Consider the following 19,442-nt stretch of genomic DNA (forward strand, 5'->3'; position numbering starts at 1 on the left):
GCCAGTTGGGATGTGGAGAGGGACGTTCAGGAGGCTCAGGTTGGTCACCCCACACCCGAGGCTTGTCCACCAGGTCTCCTGTTTGTACCCCCTTCTGCTCGGTCTAAGGTGCTTCAATGGGGACATGACTCGAAGTTGGCATACCATCCCGGATTTCATCGCACCTTGACCCTTGTCCAGCAACGCTTCTGGTGGCCCTCGATTTCCTCAGATACTAAGGACTACGTCGCTGCCTGTTCTGTCTGTGCACGCAGCAAAGCCTCTCACCGTGCTCCAGCTGGGCTGCTCCGGCCACTCCCCATTCCTCGTCGCCCGTGGTCTCATATAGCAGTGGACTTCGTTACCGGCCTGCCGCCGTCGGGAGGTAACACTGTCATCTTAACTATTGTGGACCGTTTCTCTAAATGTGCACATTTCATTCCATTGCCTAAATTGCCGTCTGCCCTCGAGACGGCCAATCTGCTTGTTCTGCATGTTGTCAGACTGCACGGAATACCCCAGGACATTGTTTCTGATCGAGGTCCCCAGTTCGCCTCCCGGGTGTGGAAGGTCTTTTGCCATGCCTTGGGAGCTTCTGCAAGTTTGTCGTCAGGATTTCACCCACAGACCAATGGCCAGACGGAGCGGGCCAACCAGGACCTTGAGTCGGCCATGCGATGTGTCACAGCGCGTTACCCAGCCTCCTGGTCTACACATCTTCCGTGGATTGAATACTCCCATAATTCTCTGGTTTCATCTGCTACGGGTATGTCTCCGTTCATGGCTGCTAATGGTTTTCAACCCCCAGTTTTCCCGTCCCAGGAGTCAGTGGTTTCTGTTCCATCCATTCAACACCATCTTCGTCGGGCCAGGCGGGTCTGGCAAGAGGTCCGGGCCGCCCTCTCTCGGACTGCCGCTCGGAACCAGAGGATTGCCGACCGCCGTCGGTCTGAGGCCCCGGACTACAAGCCTGGTGACAGAGTTTGGCTCTCCACCAGGGACCTCCCCCTCCAGGTGGATTCTCGTAAGCTGGCCCCCAGATATATAGGGCCTTACGAGATTGATCGGGTGATCAATCCTGCTGCGGTGAGACTCGTGTTGCCCCAGTCTTTGAAGGTTCACCCGGTGTTTCATGTGTCGCTGCTTAAACCGGTGGCTCTGAGTCCTTTCAGCCCTCCAGCCGAGCCCCCTCCTCCCCCCCGGATCATTGACGGTGGTCCTGCCTTTGATGTGAGCAGGATTTTGGATGTACGGCGTCGTGGGCGTGGTTTCCAGTATCTGGTGGATTGGGAGGGCTACGGGCCAGAGGACCGTTCTTGGGTGTCCCGGTCTTTGATCCTGGACCCGGATCTACTCCGGGATTTCTACGCCCTGCATCCTGACCGGCCTGGGAGGACGCCGGGTGGCGTCCATTGAGGGGGGGGTACTGTTAGGTCCCTGTGTTTTGCCTGCTCTGCCTCCCCCTCCCTTTCTGTTTGTTTCCAGGGCTGTGTGTGTCAGGGGGCGTGGCTGGCTCCTCTGCTGCTCCTGGAGTCTCACACCTGGGTGTGATTAGCCAATCAGTGGGCTTTAAAGCACTTGGGCTGACTCTGCTTCAGTGCCAGATTATTCCATGTCTCGAATCCCGTCTACAAGCCTGCCAGCCAGCTCCCTGCTACCACAGCCATCTACCCTTTTTTGGAAATAAATCTTTTTTTGTGCAAATCCTCCACTTCTCAGTCTCTGCTTTGGGGGTCCAACTACCTAACCTTAACAATTTTCTTTGTTTTTCTCTCATTCTGTGTATGTTTGTTGTGGTCTTGCTCGTTGTGAGGCATTTGGTGCATTTTTCCTATAAAATATATGTTTTTTGGAGTGAAATTGTGTATTTGTGTTGTCATTTTGCTTTTTTTGGAGCAATAAGCCTTTTCACACTCACGGAAATGTCGCTCTCGTTGAGTTCTCGCGCATGCGTTTAAAGGTCGAGAGGGATAATCTTGCCTTGGCTGACAGCGAGTCTGACAGAGATTTAGATTATTTACCCTGTGTAGCGTTGATTCCTTGAAAGATTTTTTGTGGACATGTGGTATCGGTCACTAAGGCAGAAAGACGGAAATCGCTGCTAAAGCTAATGCTGCACACGTTTTTTTCAAACTGTTTCACTGATCGGCCTGTGCATTTTGTGCACATCCTTCAAATTTGCAGATTGAATTAAATTAATAGCTTGATAAAAATAATCTTGGACCCGGTTAGTGAATGGTGTACGTCGTAACTGTACTTTTTCCAAGTGAGAACTCGTACTGTCCTTTACACACTCGGATATCTCGCTTCTCCCGTCAATAATAATAATATATTTTATTTATTTTTCAAAATCGCATCGTACGAAGACTGTATATGCGCACTCATTTTTGTTTATTTTTGTTTTCAAAGTGAACAAACACGTTTTATTTGTTTATTGGACTATGTTAGGGTTAGGGTTATAATCTCAGTACGGAGATAAACTCAGATCGTGACACTGGGTAGAGTCCGAATTGCGCCCCCTGGAGACCCTGGAAGTCAGAGCTTGTTGTTCAGAGACCAAGTCCCATCAATGGAAGGAGTGTGGAAGCAGAGGAGGTCTGTCACCTGCTGGAGACCCAGGTAGCCGGTGTTACGAATGCCCTTGTTTCCACACTGCTGCTGAGCTGCTCTCATCGATTTTTAAAAGTGCTCGGATCGGCTGAAATTGGCATCAGCGAAAAACCCTGGTCCCTCCTCGAGTCCAAATATATGTAATATTTATAATAAGAACATTATCAAAACACTAAAGATCTCTGGAATACTATTACAAACGCTGTTAGGTTGGAAATATTAACAGAGTGATTGAGCTTGTTTACGTTTATATCCCTTTTGACCTATGACCCCCCAGGTCACGTATGCGCAGTTCCAGAGTTTGAAAAGGCTTATTGTTGTGTATTTCTGTTGTCATTTTGCTTGTTTGTTAGTAGTGTGGGTTTGTGGGTAATTATTCTGGTTTTTCTTGTCTAGTAATTTTCTGTGCTTTTTTTTCCTTGTCTTTTACTGTATTTTCCTGCAGTGTTGTAATTCTTTGGGCTTTTTAATGTATTCGTGTTCTTGTTTTGTGTATTTTTCTGTCATTTTGTACATTTACTTTGGGGGCCGCATAAAATTAGACCAGGGGCCGTATGTGCCCCCCCAGGCCACCAGTTGCCTATATCTGTGCTAAAGGAATTCTGGTGTCATACCGGTGTTTGAGAATCATCTGAGCTTAAAAACATATACCCCACACTATCTGCTTCTCCTTTCACAGCTAATTGTGCATGTATTGTGTTGCTGCTCGTCCCTTCAGCGCTGAATGAATGTAGAAACAGGTTAAGAAACAGACATGCTGTCTGCTGTCAGTGAGCTAGTCAGTGTGGGCGTGCACCTTCAAAAATTCCAAGATTTCGTGTGAGTGGGTGGGATCGCTTTACGTACACACACACATCCACAAACCCATGTAAGGTTCTGGAAATAGCTGCTCTATATTTAAATGAGTACAGTCAGAGTCGATGTCTAATCAATGCCCTACAGTAGCTTCATGGTTAAATGCAGCCTGACAAACATCACAGACGCATTGTGAGGTTGATGGATTGAATAAAATGGATGGAACAATGACATAACATCAGAAAAAGGGCAATGACATTTATTATGGACTGCCTCTCATTCTTCACAGCAGATGGGCAACTTTATCACAGCGGGGGCCACAAAAATGTGATTGTATCAGATCCGAGTGTCACATGATCAATATTAATGTCGGCATTTAGAATAATGACCAATCAGAGCATTAATACCAGGTGAAAGAAGGGTTTTGTCTTTGTCTGTGGTTTTGATGTTTTTAGTCCTTTTGCTTGTTTTTGTTATTTTTTGTGTAAATTTTTCTGTAATTTTTGGCATTTTTGTTGCCGATTTGTGCATTTTTGGGTTCATTTTCTGTATGTTTTTGTTGTTTTATGTGTGTTATGAGTAGTTTTGTGTATTTTTGGAATTTTTTTGTATGGTTTTGTGTACTTTGTATAACTTCTTGAATTACAATTTTTGGGGATTTGCTTTGGGGCCACATGCGGCCCTCAGGCTAGTTTTTGGCGGCCGCTAGTTGCCTATGTCTGCTTTATAAATTACATGCTTTTATAATCCCATTAACCCAAACTTGTGAAACTGTCTTTTTGAAATATCTTACACTGAATGAAAACATTAAATTAAATATGCAGCAATGCTTATGTTGCATCAATTGCACACAACAAAAAAAAAAAAACAGTTTTTCTTTTTAATGTAGAATTTCTACAAAATAAAGTATTTAAAATTATATATTTTTTTTATATGCTAAACTATAGCACTAGACTAGTTTATTTTCTCCTGTAGACATTTTAAGTGAATTTTCTCATATATTGTAATTAAAAATGTGCCTAACCATCTAAATTTGCAACACTTAATATATATTTTTGACTGCATTTGAAAGAACTGTAGCTTCTCCCAAGTGAAGATAAAATTGTAAGGCTTTTTCCTCCTCATGAAGCACAAGGATAATACAATTTATGCAATAATACAACAAAAATAACTTGCTACCTTGCATGCATAAAAAGTAAGGTATATCTAAGCTGGCGATGTCTATGAGAACTATAATAAAAATGAATCAGTGCAAGAGTCTCCTTCCTAAAAATAGTTTTCAAATGCAGGTTGTGGAGAAAAAACAGAAAGCACAGTGACAGCCTCCGACTGACGCTTTCAAAGATGTTTCTATTCAGACGTAGCCATCGTTGCGTAAGAGGGCACAGGCATCACTCTATATTTAGACAAATGCAATGGAGCTCTAATGACATGTGCTCAGGTGAAGCGCAGCTGCGGAAAGGACAAATACATTTGGACACTTGAGAAGATTGCTGTAAGACGACCAAACGCACACATTGTTACTTCATTGTTATTTATGTAGATGAAAGTAGAGATGCAAAACCATCCTCTTTGTGATGAAAGCATCTTCCACCTTTTGTTGAAGATATGAATTCAAACTATTTTTAGAAAAGATGTTCAGCCTTTAAAAGAAGCTTCTGCTTCACCAAGACTGGCTCTAGAAGTCCATATGATTTCTTAGTAATCCACATCCTCTACCTGGATGAATAGCCATATCTGTACACCACAAACCAAAATCCATCACTGGAGGACACAAAAACTATAGACTGCACTGTTCTAATGTATATACAAGACTTTCATTCCCATGCATCATGATCACTTAACTTAAGTTAAACAAGTGGTTCCAAACTGGGGCGTGCCCCCTCAGAGGGGGCATGACGTCATGGCCTTGCTGAACCTTCTTTACATTTTATAAAATATGTGATTGCAAATTTTACATTATTTTTACGAGACTTGAATAATTTTTTTTAATTCAAATTCAAAGTTTTTATTCATTTGATCTGTTTTTTGAAATTTTGTCACGATGAGGGGCAGGGTTGAGTTTTTCTTTCTTCGAAGGAGGGGGCGTAGCAGAGTTAAATCATTCTTCAAGGTATATGTCTCGTGAAGACTAATGAAGAACTTCCATTGATGGAGTCAAGGTATACATAATCGCAAATAATTCAAACTGTGGTACGGGCAAACGGAAAAAAAAACTGTCCTTTAAATACTGTCCCTCGTTTAGAAACCTATTGTTCATTTTCATATGAACAAACGCACAATATGAATGAAGTCATTAGACTCCCTATATATTGTTCACTGAGTGTATGATGTATTTCATGAAATTAATAATAATAATAACAATTTAAAAAATGTATATTAACATGCCTTAAAATGTCTCATTTGTTAAGCCTGAATTTTCCATGGAGGAGTTCTCACAGCAGGCCTTATGGTGAAACTCTATTATTATCAAATAACACCATTAGGTTTTCAGCATTTCTTCATTACACAAGTTACATTCCATTATCAGTGTTTTTACGTCTTAAACAAATGAATATGTGCGGTTGTATTTTATCACCACGGTTGGGCTAGGGATTAGATTTTGCCGTGATGTTCCATGCATGTAAAACCTCCTGATTTCATCACGGAGGAGGTGAATTTTCTGGTTCTCTCCTCAATTAATTCAAGTGATTGCTACGCCAAGACTAATGGTGCTCACGTAATCTATAAATCCTGTACTGTAATTAACCACCACCAATATAATGATACAGTATATGCATGTATTAACTAAATGCTTAGAGGGGTGTGTTAGATAAAGCAGGCCATTTGTTCAGCCTTGCCCTTAAAGCTACATGTCATCTTTGCAGAAAGTTAAATAGATCTTAATAAATCATGTTATGCTATAGCTGCATAATGTAATTAGAACAGGCTTTTTGGATTCTTCACATAGAAGTTTATACAGTTCTACTTTTGGACTTACAAAAATAAGAGTAGTGATCAGAAAAAGTAGATATTCTGACAGAAGTTTGACTCCATTTAAAATATCTCAGGCAAAGACCTATCGCATGAATGAAAGTTTAGAATAATCTTAATAGTCCATCTCAGGAATTCATATAATTTGCATGACAAAACAAAAAGCCTTTCCAGAAGAAGACATGAACAGGTATTTCTTTAAGGTTGGGAATTATTTGCAAGTGTGATACTGCTTTTGTAGCTCAGAACAGAAGATATGCTATATTTGCTAAATCTTGCAGATACCCACTAAATTTCTAGATGCCCATTCAACTCAGCACATACACTATTTATGCAACTAGTTTAACATTCAAGCCCTATGTTCCCATTGAATGCATTTAAATCCATCCATCTTATCTCCATTAGCACTTTGGAACAACATCTTACCCATTGTGTTTAGTGTACTCTCTTGGGTGTTGTAAGTTGGGCCTACAGTTGGAGGAACAGCAAGTAAAACGTTGGTCTCACAGCTTCCATGATGCCTCTTTGGAGGTGGAGATGATGGTAAAACAGGTGACGCCATCAGCGGTGACGACATCATATTAGCCAACGCAGCAGCAGCGCCAGTGCCCTCCGTGACTGTGAGCGAACGTCGGACGGCCACGTGAGGGTACGGTGGCCTGGTTGGATGTACTGCCGTGCCCATCATTGTGAGGTTTGGTACATGAGGTGAGCTCATTGGCAAGCCGCCCATACCAGTGGGGTAGGTTCCAGTCAGCATAGTGGGAACAGACAGATGTGAACAGTCAGACATGGCACGCCTGACTGCGACCCGCTGTGGTACATCTCCACTGTGGGCCGATTTGTTCAGCGTAGCACATGATCCGAGCTTCACGTCTTCTTGTGAAAGGATAGATGTTGCAAGTTCTCTTCCAACACATGGTCTTGTTTGGTCTTTGTCTTTATGGCTTAAGTGTTTTGGCCCAGAGCCGTCCATATCAACAGCAGTTGCAGCTTCCTTAGCTAACGTCACAGGTGTGGATGGTATACACTCCTCTCTACCTCCCAATTTGCTTTCAATAAAGTCAGCAGCAGGAAGGGCATTACTGTTTGGTTGTACATTGGTACTATGGTTTCCAAACCATGGCGTGGATGTTTGACTTCCAAGTAGGCTCTCAGATTTCTTCTCTTTGTTTCTGTTTTCCAGATTTGTAGGGATAATTCCACTCACTGAATTGTCCAGGAATTGGTTTTGGTCTTTCTGTAACTGAGATCCGTTGGTATAAACTCCATCTTTGCTACTTGGAGATTTGTCTTGTACGTTACTTTGACTTAATCCAGGATTAGGTGTGGAGTGTAGCATAGAATTGTGAAATGATCTCCCAGGTGAGACGGTTAATGAGGGAGAGGAAGAAGTGGGTGAGGAAAGGCTGGACAAAGGACTGCTGGGGGTTTGTCCTGCACTCCCCAATGACTCCATTGCTCCTGCCAACTTATATTCATATTCATTTGGCCTCGCTCGTTTGGAACGTTCGTCCTCGATCTTTAGCACTGGCATTTTTGGTGTTTCTTGTACCGCTGCCAAGATCCCAGACGATGTCCCAGTGGTCCAGACTTGCCCCGATTTAATTTCATCGTCTGTTGAAAATGTTGCAGACTCTGCCTGGCAGGGGGCAGCTACTGTCCCCCCTGGCACAGTCTGGCCTTGGCAGTTCCAATCAGTTGACCAAGCAGGGGTTGGACTGGATGGTGACAGTGAAGAAGAGGCCAGCACCGCAGGGATGTTGGCTCCAGAGAGAGTAGCAGGGGGTTTTTGTTGCTGCTGCTGCTGCTGTTGATGCCCACTTGTATGTTGTCCATAGATGCTACTGCCACTAATAATGGTCGGCTGCTGCCAGGGTGAACCAGACACGAAGGACATCTTGCTGCACTTTTGTCAGTCTTCTGGTATTGGTTTGAACTGCTGCTGCTGCCTCCTTTGGTATCTTTTTCCTCGGTCCTCCAAGTCTTTTTATTCTTTACTTTGTACTGACAGTGTAGTTTTCTTATCCAGGAGGAGGATGTATTTCCTCAGTATCCAAAGTGTTCTGAGCTTAGGAAGTAGAGGAAGCGATGCATTCTCTCTTTTCTTCTTAAAGTAACGCCTTGCAGTTGTTTGCGTGCGTCACAGCGTGGATTGGTGTGAAGTCCATGTGTGTGTGCAACGTGCATGTGTGCAGGCAAAAGCAAAAGGAGTGTATAAGTGCCTGTGTGTGTGTGTGTGTGTTCGTCTGTTCCTCTCTCAGCACTAGATGGATCAGCTGTGGTTCGAAATTGCACCTTGCGCTCTGTCTCTATCTTTCTCTCTCTCTCCCTCACTCTCTCTTTCTACATCACATAGTCACATGACAGCTTACAATATTCTCCCATTCATTGGTACAAAATATTAACATTGAGCCCGTGGGTGACAAAAGGGCGATGTAACACGCACACAAAAATACACACACACTTGCCCACAAGCACACAAAAGCCAGATCAATGGTTGTTACAGATGCTGTATGACAGGAATAGCACACATGTTGATACATGGTGCGAGACAAGAAGAGAAGCAACCGAGCCATGACTGAACACTGTAATCATCCTGATGAGACTCTGATTGGACTTTGTCTCCCTCTCCCTGCAGCCAATGATTGGCTCAAGAGGCAAAAATACCAACATGCTATATATTACCATGTTGACGTCATGAGATCACATCTCTAAACCTGCCTACCTTGGTGATGCACTGTTTGCCCTTTTGGAACACTTTTTTTCCCCTTTGCGATGCACTGGATTCAGCTGCTTTGCGGCTCGTGTTTCTTTGAAACCTTAATCCCTGGAGGGTGGTGATGAATTTTTTGCTCACCTGCAGTGACAGCTATAGTAAATCTAAACTTATCTAGCTGGGTCAATGGATTCAAAAAAAAAAAAAAACATGTCGCGACAACTATTCAGGCCAAAACATGATAAACTCCAGAAACTGTGAACAAATCTCAGATAATATCATAGAATTAATTATTCAGAACATGAATAAAAGTCCAATGTTGTTGTGTAAACTTGTGCTAGTGACTTGAGACCTTAAAGGAAACAGTTTCTAATTGTTAGGGATGATACTGGGTGCCAGCTGTGATAATTAGCATCCATCCATCCATTTTCTGACACGCTTGCTCCTCTTTTCAGGGTTGCGGGGGACAATTAGTATGGTTTATTCATTTATATATTTAGATATATATGTCTAAGCACAAACAACTCCAGAAGGATGTGCAGCTTTTCAGTACATCATATGAAAGAAAAAAAAACATTATTATTTTGTAGTATTTTTATTCATCAATTGTTGCACAGTATTAGAAATGCATTAATTATTGTGCAGATAGGTAGCAGAAAAGTAAACGTAATTAAACAAGTTTTAATGAATTTTTTTAACATTAAGATATACTGTGAGAAAGAAGCAATCCTACACAGGTTTATTTATAGCATGTTTTATGTATATAGACAGCAGTTTGTTTGGTTAACACTAGGTTTGATAAGATACTTTATTTCTTTATACTTTTTAAAAGTATGTTATGCACATATTTTTTTACCTCTTTATTTAAAATTGTTTGGTATTATTATTATTATTTTTAGTTATATGTTTTGTTTTTAAATCAAATGTGGAAAAACTATAAAATATCAAATTAATTTATTATGTATGTGTATTTAAAAAAATAAAAGTATTGTCCTTTCTTTAATGACCAAGTACAGTTTATCTTTAAGAATTTCCTGCTCAATAGAGGAAAGAAAAAAAAAATGAAAGTTTAAAGCTTGCTGACCCTTGGTCTGAAGCATCAAGCCAATCATGATGTGCCCTTCTGATAGCAAAGCCTGTGTAACACACGTCTAGTTAAATCAAGATAAAGCCCGATGCCTTCCAATGCTATGTTCTTCAAAAAACATAATCTGCTGCAGTGTGGGAACATTGGTTACGACTTGCTGCATCCATGAATAACTAGAGTTTTTTGTTTCATCCCTATTGAAATAATGAATTATTTCACCACCTTCAGTTTGGGATTTACTGCTGGAATGAAAATCTGCTGAGGCAAAAAAAAGTTTCATCCTCTATCCCGGAATATAAATCCCTTCATTTTTTGCAAAGCAGAAACTTCATGGGCTTAACAAGAGAAGTGCACACATTAGATGTACACGTACGGTAATATAGGAATACGCAGCTTGATTACAGGCATCAAGGCAGCTGCTGCTGTTTCGAGAGAAACATGACATTCAGTGCAGAACTCTAATCCTGGGCATTATATTCCCTGCAGAGGACTTCAACCCACTAGAAGGAGTGCAACCATCTGGAGTTTAATACTCTCTGATGATAACGAGTATAAGAGGCTCAATAAAGCAACTGCTTATATCAAACCAAGGTTAAAAAGGGCAATATAATGCATAACACAGATTTAGAAACCAATAGCATATGTAGAAAGTGTATGTTTTTAAAAATAAAACAACTAGGAGCCGATAGGAACTGATAAAGTGATGATTGGGATTATGGAATAATCTAAACTTTGTCTAATGAAAGTTAAACATAAAAAAAAAGAAAAAAAGGTTTGTGCTAGTTTGTGTCATATTGTTGTTGTTGTCCTGGTTTGCTTTGTTTTTCGCCAAAAACATTAAAGTTTTATAAAATTCAGACTTTATAATTATAATTAGTCGAGCCGTTTTTTGCTATATGCAAACATTCTGGTGCACGGTGGCCTTTAGCCCTCAAGGGCATCCTAGCACTGTAAGATATAAGCCCACCGATATTATCGACTGATATTTGCCATAAAAATGTTGAATTCAATTCAACTTTATTTATATAGCGCAAATTACAACAGTCATCTCAAAGCATTACATTAAAGAAGGCTTCAAATGTTTTTTCCATGAATTTAATTAATATATTAATATATTATACTGTATATATATATATATATATATATATATATATATACTAACTAAATGTTTAGCAATCTTTTCCAGCGCATGTCTGCTGTATGGTCTTTATACATTCTCTAGAATGGCTGTTTTGCATCAGCTGAGAAAAACTATTTTAATTTTAAATATACATATATATATATTCATCAGCTATCTTTAAAACAATGCAAGTAGTTGGTGAAAATGACACAATTAAACCAAAGAAAAATACTTTTCCCATCCATTTCCAGACAAACATGACATTTTCAAACAGCATTCAAGCAGCTTACATAATTTCCCTAGACATTAAAAATAGATAAAATCATTATTATTATTACTATTTTTTTCTTATTGTTTTATTTTTTAATTTGAATACGGACCCAAAGTCCTTACACACCTGACACAGATAAAACTATTCACTTCCTGGATTATGTCCCGCTGTCACTGCTTTAATTCAAACACACATGCAGCTTGTCTAGCATGACTGAACATGACTGAAACATATTAGGTAATATTATTTAAAAACACAGAGAAGAAGACAAGGATATCAAGTTTGAAAAGAACTGCATTATCAAACGAAAAGAAAAAAAAAAAAGGTTCCGTCATCTCTGAAAGACCAGAGCTGAAGTCAAACTTTACAAAGACAGTATTGACCCCTTTGCACTCAATCTGATGCTTAAATCCTGAACTATTGTGTAATATAAACCAAAACCGTTGGTTTATTATTGAACTGTGATCAAGTGAAGGCCAAAGTGATCAATCTTTAATAACACTGCTACTGGTGTGCCACAGTCAGACGTGACATTTCTGTTCTGCTGTGAAAGTGTTTAACTCAACTAATAAAACACTAATATCTTTTTTATCATGTCATGTCTGCTGTACTGAAGTTTATGGAATATCTGCAGCATTGAGGGTTGTAATTTGTCTGACTGGAAAAAGTGATGATTTACATTATCAGGGGTAATGTTAATAAATGGATTTTGTCTGGATCATTTAACAAACATTTTAAATGTTGTGTAGACCATTGGTTCTCAATTTTTTTTTTTATTTTTGCTCAAATACCCCCATTCTCTATATTTTGAAGTACGGTACTCCTTCTGTCCGACTAGAACATTTTGCTCAGAATTCTGTGAAAAAAAATGTAAATAAGTGGAGTGAAACAGTATTTAGTTCCTCCTGAATAGATTTACTGTATTTGACCTTTGAAACTTGCCAAATACATTGTTCTCGTAGGAGTTCTTATTATTTTTCTTCTGCAACTCCTTTGTCCTAGAACTCCTCCTCGGCTATTCATGCAGCACTAATGACATACATTTCATCTCATAGGAGCAATGACAAGAATGTAAAGGTGACCTTTTTTGGAGCCAAAATGTCAAGGTCAAGGTCAAGGTTGCGTTAACAAAGTGAGACTTCAATGCTATCAGGATGATTAAGCTCAGCCAAAGCCAAAACAATACGTTTTTTTCCCTATAACTTGTCCACAAATTGAGATACAGTGCTCAGACTGGTACCATTGAACAACGTTTCCTTTCAATGTGTGACCTTGACATTTGCTCAAGGTCATATTTACGGTCAAGGTCAGTCTTCTGTTTTTCCTGCATTATTACTTTCAATTTCATTAGTAAAAATAACAAACTTGTCAACAAATCCAAATACATATTTTTTTTTTTTTTTCATAATTTTCGGTCCTGACTCTTGTATTTTTAGTTCATGTTCTAATCAAGATAATTCCCATCATCATTTTGTGTGTTTTTGGTGTCATTTTGTTGTTGGTTGTCTGTCCTTATTCTTCAGTATACTTTTCTCTTATTTCTTTGTGTTATTGGTATTATTTAAATTATTGTCTCTCAGTGTGCGTGTTTTTGGTTATGTTTGGTTGTTTCTTATGTCATTTTGTATCTCTGTTATTTTTGTGTATTTTCTAGTGATCTTTTATATTTTTATCTCATTTGGTGTGTCTTTGTTGTTGTTTTGTGTGTTGCTGATAATGGTAAGTATTTTTTTTTTCATATGTTCTGTGTTTTAGTTGTCAATTTATGAATTGCTAGTAATATTTAGTATGATTATCATTTTTAACTAAAAATAAACATTATAAAACCTCATATTTTTAATGTTTTCATTTGTTAATTTTCCTCTCTCGCTCTCTCTAGTGTAAACACTGGTGTAGATTATTTAAATGCACCCCCAGTAGGTTTTGTACAATTTTCTGAGTCCAATTTAGTTTTTTTTAAGTCAAAAGTGTTTCTTCTTGTTTCTTGACCGATGTCCTCTATGAATAAATTGAAGGTTAATGAGAACTAAAATTAGAAAACTAACCAGCCAGACCTGCTAAAACCCTAGTGATTTGAAATAGTGAAAATTTAAAAACCTTTGTTTAAGAAAACAGAGAATATTTATTCAATTACTTTGTATTCTATCTGCAAGAGAACTACAGGGGTCACTGTACGTATTTCGTTTGAAGGTCATAGATTTGCTGAATAACGAGTGTAAATGGAGGAAAAAGTGAGTGAGGATGCTATTGCTACATCTGTTAGCCTGTGGCTGGTTGGGGAGCGTCAGTGGTGGTGGATGAAGGAGAAAAGGAGGGGCAGATCTTGTCAGAGCGTTTCTATTTTTAACACTCCAACCTCTCTCCGACTGTCACACCCAGTCCACCTCTTCTCTCTCCCTCTCTCTCTCACTTGCTGAGTCTCTTTTGTTTCCTAGGCAACCGCCTCTCCTGTCTCCTTGACAACGCCCCCTTTCCACCAACTACCACCACCACCGCCATCCTCGGTTAATTCTTGGAGGATGCAGTGATTATTGTGGTGCCGCAGCGACACGGGGAGTCTGGAAGACGTGACGTGAACGGAAGAGAAGGAAAGAGCAAAGAGATACAAGTTCAAGGAAAGGAAGGATGATAGATTAGGAAAAGGAGAAGAAGAAGTGTGTAGGGAAGCTGGACAGGGTGCGTGGATACAAATTGGAGGTTAAAAATCAACCTGCGTTAATTTTGAAAACAGAAAAAGGAGTGAAAATCCCTTAACAAATTAGTACCGTATGTTATGTTCTATCATAATGAAAGGTTTTATGGTAAATGGAGGGAAACATAATCTCGATATATTGAACATAAAACCACTTTCTGCCACAGAGACTGTAATCTTTTATCATCTTAAAAGATCCCAGGTCTTCATCTGATTGTAGATCTTTTTCTTTTTTTTTTTAACCTCGTCTGCTTAGGCTGTCGAAGGTCAACACTGTACATGTTTGCAATCCTTTTGAGACAGCTATGCATGTTTTGTTATTGCAATTAAATAAATACATTTATTTTATTGTATAATTGTGAGCATCATCAGCCCTCCCTAAGAATGGGTAAGAAATACTTTACTAAAGTGATAATCAGGCCTGGGTGATATATCGAGATTCAGAGATATAACAAGTTTTCTATTTTTGCCGATACAGAAAATTACAATATCACCTTTCTTGTTTTGATTAATATAATCCCACAGTACAAATCACATCATACAAGTATTCAATATTATTCATAGAGTACAGTCAAACGGCGTATTTTGCATTAATATACTTGTTTTTATGAGACGTTGCTTTCGTTACTTCTCAGAACAGCATTGAAAGCAGTTAAATGGATTGCTGAGTGCGTCCTAACCCAGACCTTCCCCTCAACAAGCCACACTACAGAACTCACTCACACGTGCTGTCCCATAGAGGAGAAAAAGCCAAAAGTGGCACATGTTGTGCAGCTGTTAATAAATGAGCATGTGTAGAATTTGCATCAGCACATTTAACCCAGAGTTGTCTTTCTAGTAAAACTTTATGAATTAAAAATAACAAGATTAATACCGTATATCGCCATTTTGAGAAAAAAATATTAAGAGTTTTGGTCCATATTGCCCAGCCCGAGGGATAATATAAAAAGAGAGGGCAGTGTTACACTTTAGTGAGGGGGAAAGGAACATGGAAGAGGGAGTTAGGGTAGGACAATGTATGGAAGAGTTGACTATTTTACAGTTGTGTATGTGGGGTGTACTGTAATTAGTTAAGTCAACAAAAAGCCTTTTTTAGGCTTCCTGTGAGATGAATGCCAGCTACTTCTAACACCTGCTTTGAAATGTATGTTGTGATATAATTAGACGCAGCAAGATTCAAGCATCTGAGCCAAAGCAGCAAAAAGGCTGGAGTGAAGTAACAGATGCAGGACAAAAAAACTGCACACACACATGCACGCACGCACGCACGCACACGCACACCCACACACACACTCGTAAATAAAAAAAAATGCCATTACAAAGCTAAAGATAAAAACAAAGACAAATACAGATGTCACCCATCATGAGATCCTGCAGTGTGCAGTGCTAGTGTGAGAGGAACGTTCAGCCATAAAAGAGAATGTAAAACAGGGTTTTGTCGCCCCACTGTGCACCAGCGACTCCACAGGAGACACAACGTTACACATCCATCACACATCACACAGGATCCAACTGCACAGTGGAAGTCAGCGTCTATCATGAGGGGAAAACTCTGAATTAAAGCTCCCAAAAGCAGCCAGCAGTGACGTTTCCTCACAAATATTAACATTAATTATTAGTATAAGAGGTTGTTCAGACAATTTCAATAAGACTTAGTCAATAATATGTCATCTATTATTGGAAAACTAATGTATATTTGACAGTTCTGAGAAACAGGATATTAATGCGTTGTAGCGACCAAGTTGGAACACACCGCAATTGCTTTATATATTTAAATGTACATATTATTTTTGTGTATTTCCACTGGTTTTACTTTATCTTTGTTTACCTGTTTGTCTGATATAATTTAGTTGTTTTGCTATTATTATTATTATTATTATTATTATTATTATTATTATTATTATTATTATTATTATTATTATTATTTATATGTATATGTATGTGTTTATATAAATGTTATATATGCATTTAGTTGAATTTTCTTGTTATTATTACTTTATTTATTTACTTTATTATTTTGTATATATACATCAGGGACCCGTGTGTGTGTGTGTGTGTGTGTGTGTGTGTTGTTGGGTATATAGTGTCTGATGTCTTTGTGTTTTAAAAATAACAAAAAATGGGTATTTTGTACATTGAGAAGGATATACTGTATGTATAGAATATATAAGAAACCCAATAATAATCAGAGTCAATGCAATTCTAATGCAAAAGCCTTTTGGATGAATTTCCAGGAAACCAGGCAGGGAAATGCCAGTATACAAAGCTAACAAAAGCCTGTGTTCACACAGCAGAATTCATTAACAAGCTTCAGAGGTTGCAGGTTTTCTCACCTTACAGTGGTGTCAGCTGTTTCCAGGATATATGCCAAACAAAGCAAACAGCTGCCACAGCTGCTTCTATAATCACATACATCTTAATAAACCTTGAAATCAAATAATAAATTAAAAGTATTTTCTTAATGAAGTGTGACTGAAAAAAAAATCAAATAGGAAAATAAAATGGAAGAAAACAATGGGAGATGTTCAGTGGCAAAGAAATCAATGCTCATACTTTAGCACAGGGGTCACCAACATGAGGCCCGCGGGCCCCAGGTAGTCCGCATGGACCATGTGAGGGGCCCTCCAGAGCTCTAGTCACCAATGAGCTCTATCTAAAATCTACTTTACTTTCCAGGATTCAAACTCACAAAGATAAATACGTATAACTGATGTAGTTAGTAGAGTTAATACTGCTAATAAGGTTTTTGTAGTAAATTAACCATCTTCAAATGTTTATTTTCACTCAAACATTTGGACAGATGAGAGTTGGTGTATGGTCAGTGGTATATTATATATAATATGACATATTTGCAAGAACGCAAGGTGGATTTTCATAAAATATGACCCAATTATTAAATTTTACATGTTTCACAATTAGTTAAAAGTGTTTCATGTTGAAACCTGAACATTTCCTCCCATAGTTAAGTTACTGCTAGTCTTCCATATTATCTTACACTCTAAATAATGTTTAAATTAAGTGACAACCATGTCTAATGGTAACTAAAATTCCTTACTTCAGCATAATTAAAATATCGCATGCATGAATAAAGTCTAAAATTGTAGGCGGTTCCAGGAACCACTTGAGGAATTTTGCCAGTGGTATACATACCACAGTTTGGGAACCACTGTACTTTGCTGTACTCCTTCTGTGATGGGTGGGAAGGTGAATAGTGAGAGCTGGTGTGTGTGTGTGTGTGTGTGTGTGTGTGTGTGTGTGTGTGTGTGTGGGCAACATCTTAGAAGACTGACAGCTCAGACAACCTAAAAGTAGTTACACAGACTTCATATCATAGACACACGCCGATTTAACGGTTTAAATGATCAACTTACAGAGTTACTAAAGGATGAGTTCACCCAGAATGTAGGCTTATTCAAGAAGTTAACCGCTTTATTTTTCCCGCGGTAAGTTGAGGAAACGTCCTGCTGCAGCCGTCTCACTGTAGCGGGATGGAGGGGCTGCTGTCTGTGGAGTTGTCGCTTGAAGTCGCGTCATATACATTGATTTTGAATGTAATCTAGTCACTTCAGTCGCGTTCAGTGCACCAAATACGTAAGGTCTGGGGAGAGCGGACAGTCCGCAATGAGTCCGTTTTGCGCGGGGTCCGCCCGAGTATGTTTGAGCCTTAAGACAAACATCTCCGAATTCATTCCCTGTATAAACAAACATTAACCTTAGCCATTATTCCCAGTTGAAAATTGCCATTTTCTTACTTGGATAAGAATTGATTGAGAATATAACATTACTAATAGAACAACTAATGTTTCTGCTTTAGATCTCTGTCAACATGTCTAAATAATCGACAGCCAGTTACCGAAGTCCATAAAGACAACTCGTCTGTAACTTTTTGTTGCATAAACAGAAGTAACAAGTACATTTTCATATTTCAGTCACTGTTTGTTGTCAACAGTCAAAAGAAGCCAGACAAATTCTGATGAAGTCATGAGAAATGTTAATTTCATGTTTCAAATCTAAGTTTTACCAACAGGATCCAACAGGTTAAAAAACAGATTTTTAACTCAATATTTTTGTATTTAAATAAGTTAATAAGTTAGTGGGGTTTTTTTTCTTCTGGAGGTGGTTTGGGTTTCACTTCATTGATTGTTTTTCCTTTCCAGGAAACTTTGGAACTCCAGAGCTGCAATTCTCTCAATCGACACTTGGGAGAGTTATTGTGCAGAGTTTAACCTCGACAATAAAAACCAGAAGACGATGGCAGGCAAACACACGCACACGCACACGCACACGCACACACACACACCATGTGGGTCCCTGATGGTTCTACCTTAATTTATACCAATTCACTTTGCTACATTTTCTCTGCCTCCAACAACTCAAGGACAAAGTCAGGTCACTGTTTACTGTTGAAGATGGATGGAAACCAATTTATCTGAGCGTAATGTCATATTTTTTTTATTCTCAAACAGATGCTCAGGCTAAACAACAGCCTCATATTAAGATGGTACTACTATACGTCTTATGATTTAAGTGGAAAAGGGTTTGCCTTTTAAAAGGGTAAAACTATCAACTCTATCAATATTTCATTGGAAGAAAAAAGAGAGAGCGATGCAGGTCTATAAATAAGGACAGAGAAGATACGAGAAAAACAGTGTTCATCAATAGCTAAAAATATGACTTGCTCTTTAAGAATAATAATGTTATTTTGCATTATTTCCCAAAGCCAGGGGTGTGAAACTCAATTTAGTTCAGGGGACAAATACGGACCACTTTGATCTTCAGTGGGCCGCAGATTTTAGGTGGAAAAAAAGATACACTTCATCATTAATGTGCCTTAGTTTGCACTTCTACCTATAAATGACATCTGTCTATAAAAGCGACTAATCTCTGTCTGTCTGTGTGTCTGTGCCTCAAATATCTCTGGTGTTCAGGGGCAAACAGAGCTCATACTTGCAACTTGGCTGCAACTTGGTTCAAAGCTGTGCAACGTCAGATTAGTTTGTACTGCAATACTAGAGTTAATGAGTAATTTCATAGAATTGTCTACCGCGAGTGTGGAGCAGAGCCACTAGAGTCAAGAGTGGGCCCAGAGCCAATCACTGCACAGCTCCACTCTGGTGCGTGCCAGAGCGAATCACAGGGGCGAGTTAGAGTCACGTGTGCGGCCACAGCCAATCGCTGAAGACCTGGAGTAGCACC

The 19,442-nt window shown here is 39.2% G+C and overlaps 1 protein-coding gene across 6 annotated transcripts in view; it reads right to left on the reverse strand.

The window, feature by feature from the left end:
* Nucleotides 1-19,442, reverse strand: part of LOC114478866 (microtubule-associated protein 4-like) — a 126,117-nt gene that overhangs the window by 38,834 nt on the left and 67,841 nt on the right. The window contains exon 1 of one of the 6 annotated variants that reach the window (XM_028472177.1): nucleotides 6,784-8,566. The exons of the other annotated variants lie outside the window; for them this stretch is intronic. Within the exon in view, the coding sequence (XP_028327978.1) occupies nucleotides 6,784-8,257 (1,474 nt within the window). The 5' untranslated portion in view covers nucleotides 8,258-8,566. Of the gene's footprint in view, nucleotides 1-6,783; nucleotides 8,567-19,442 lie in introns of those variants that run through there. 6 annotated transcript variants of the gene reach the window in all.

Source organism: Gouania willdenowi, chromosome 17 (assembly GCF_900634775.1).
Source record: "Gouania willdenowi chromosome 17, fGouWil2.1, whole genome shotgun sequence".
NCBI lineage: Eukaryota > Metazoa > Chordata > Actinopteri > Blenniiformes > Gobiesocidae > Gouania > Gouania willdenowi.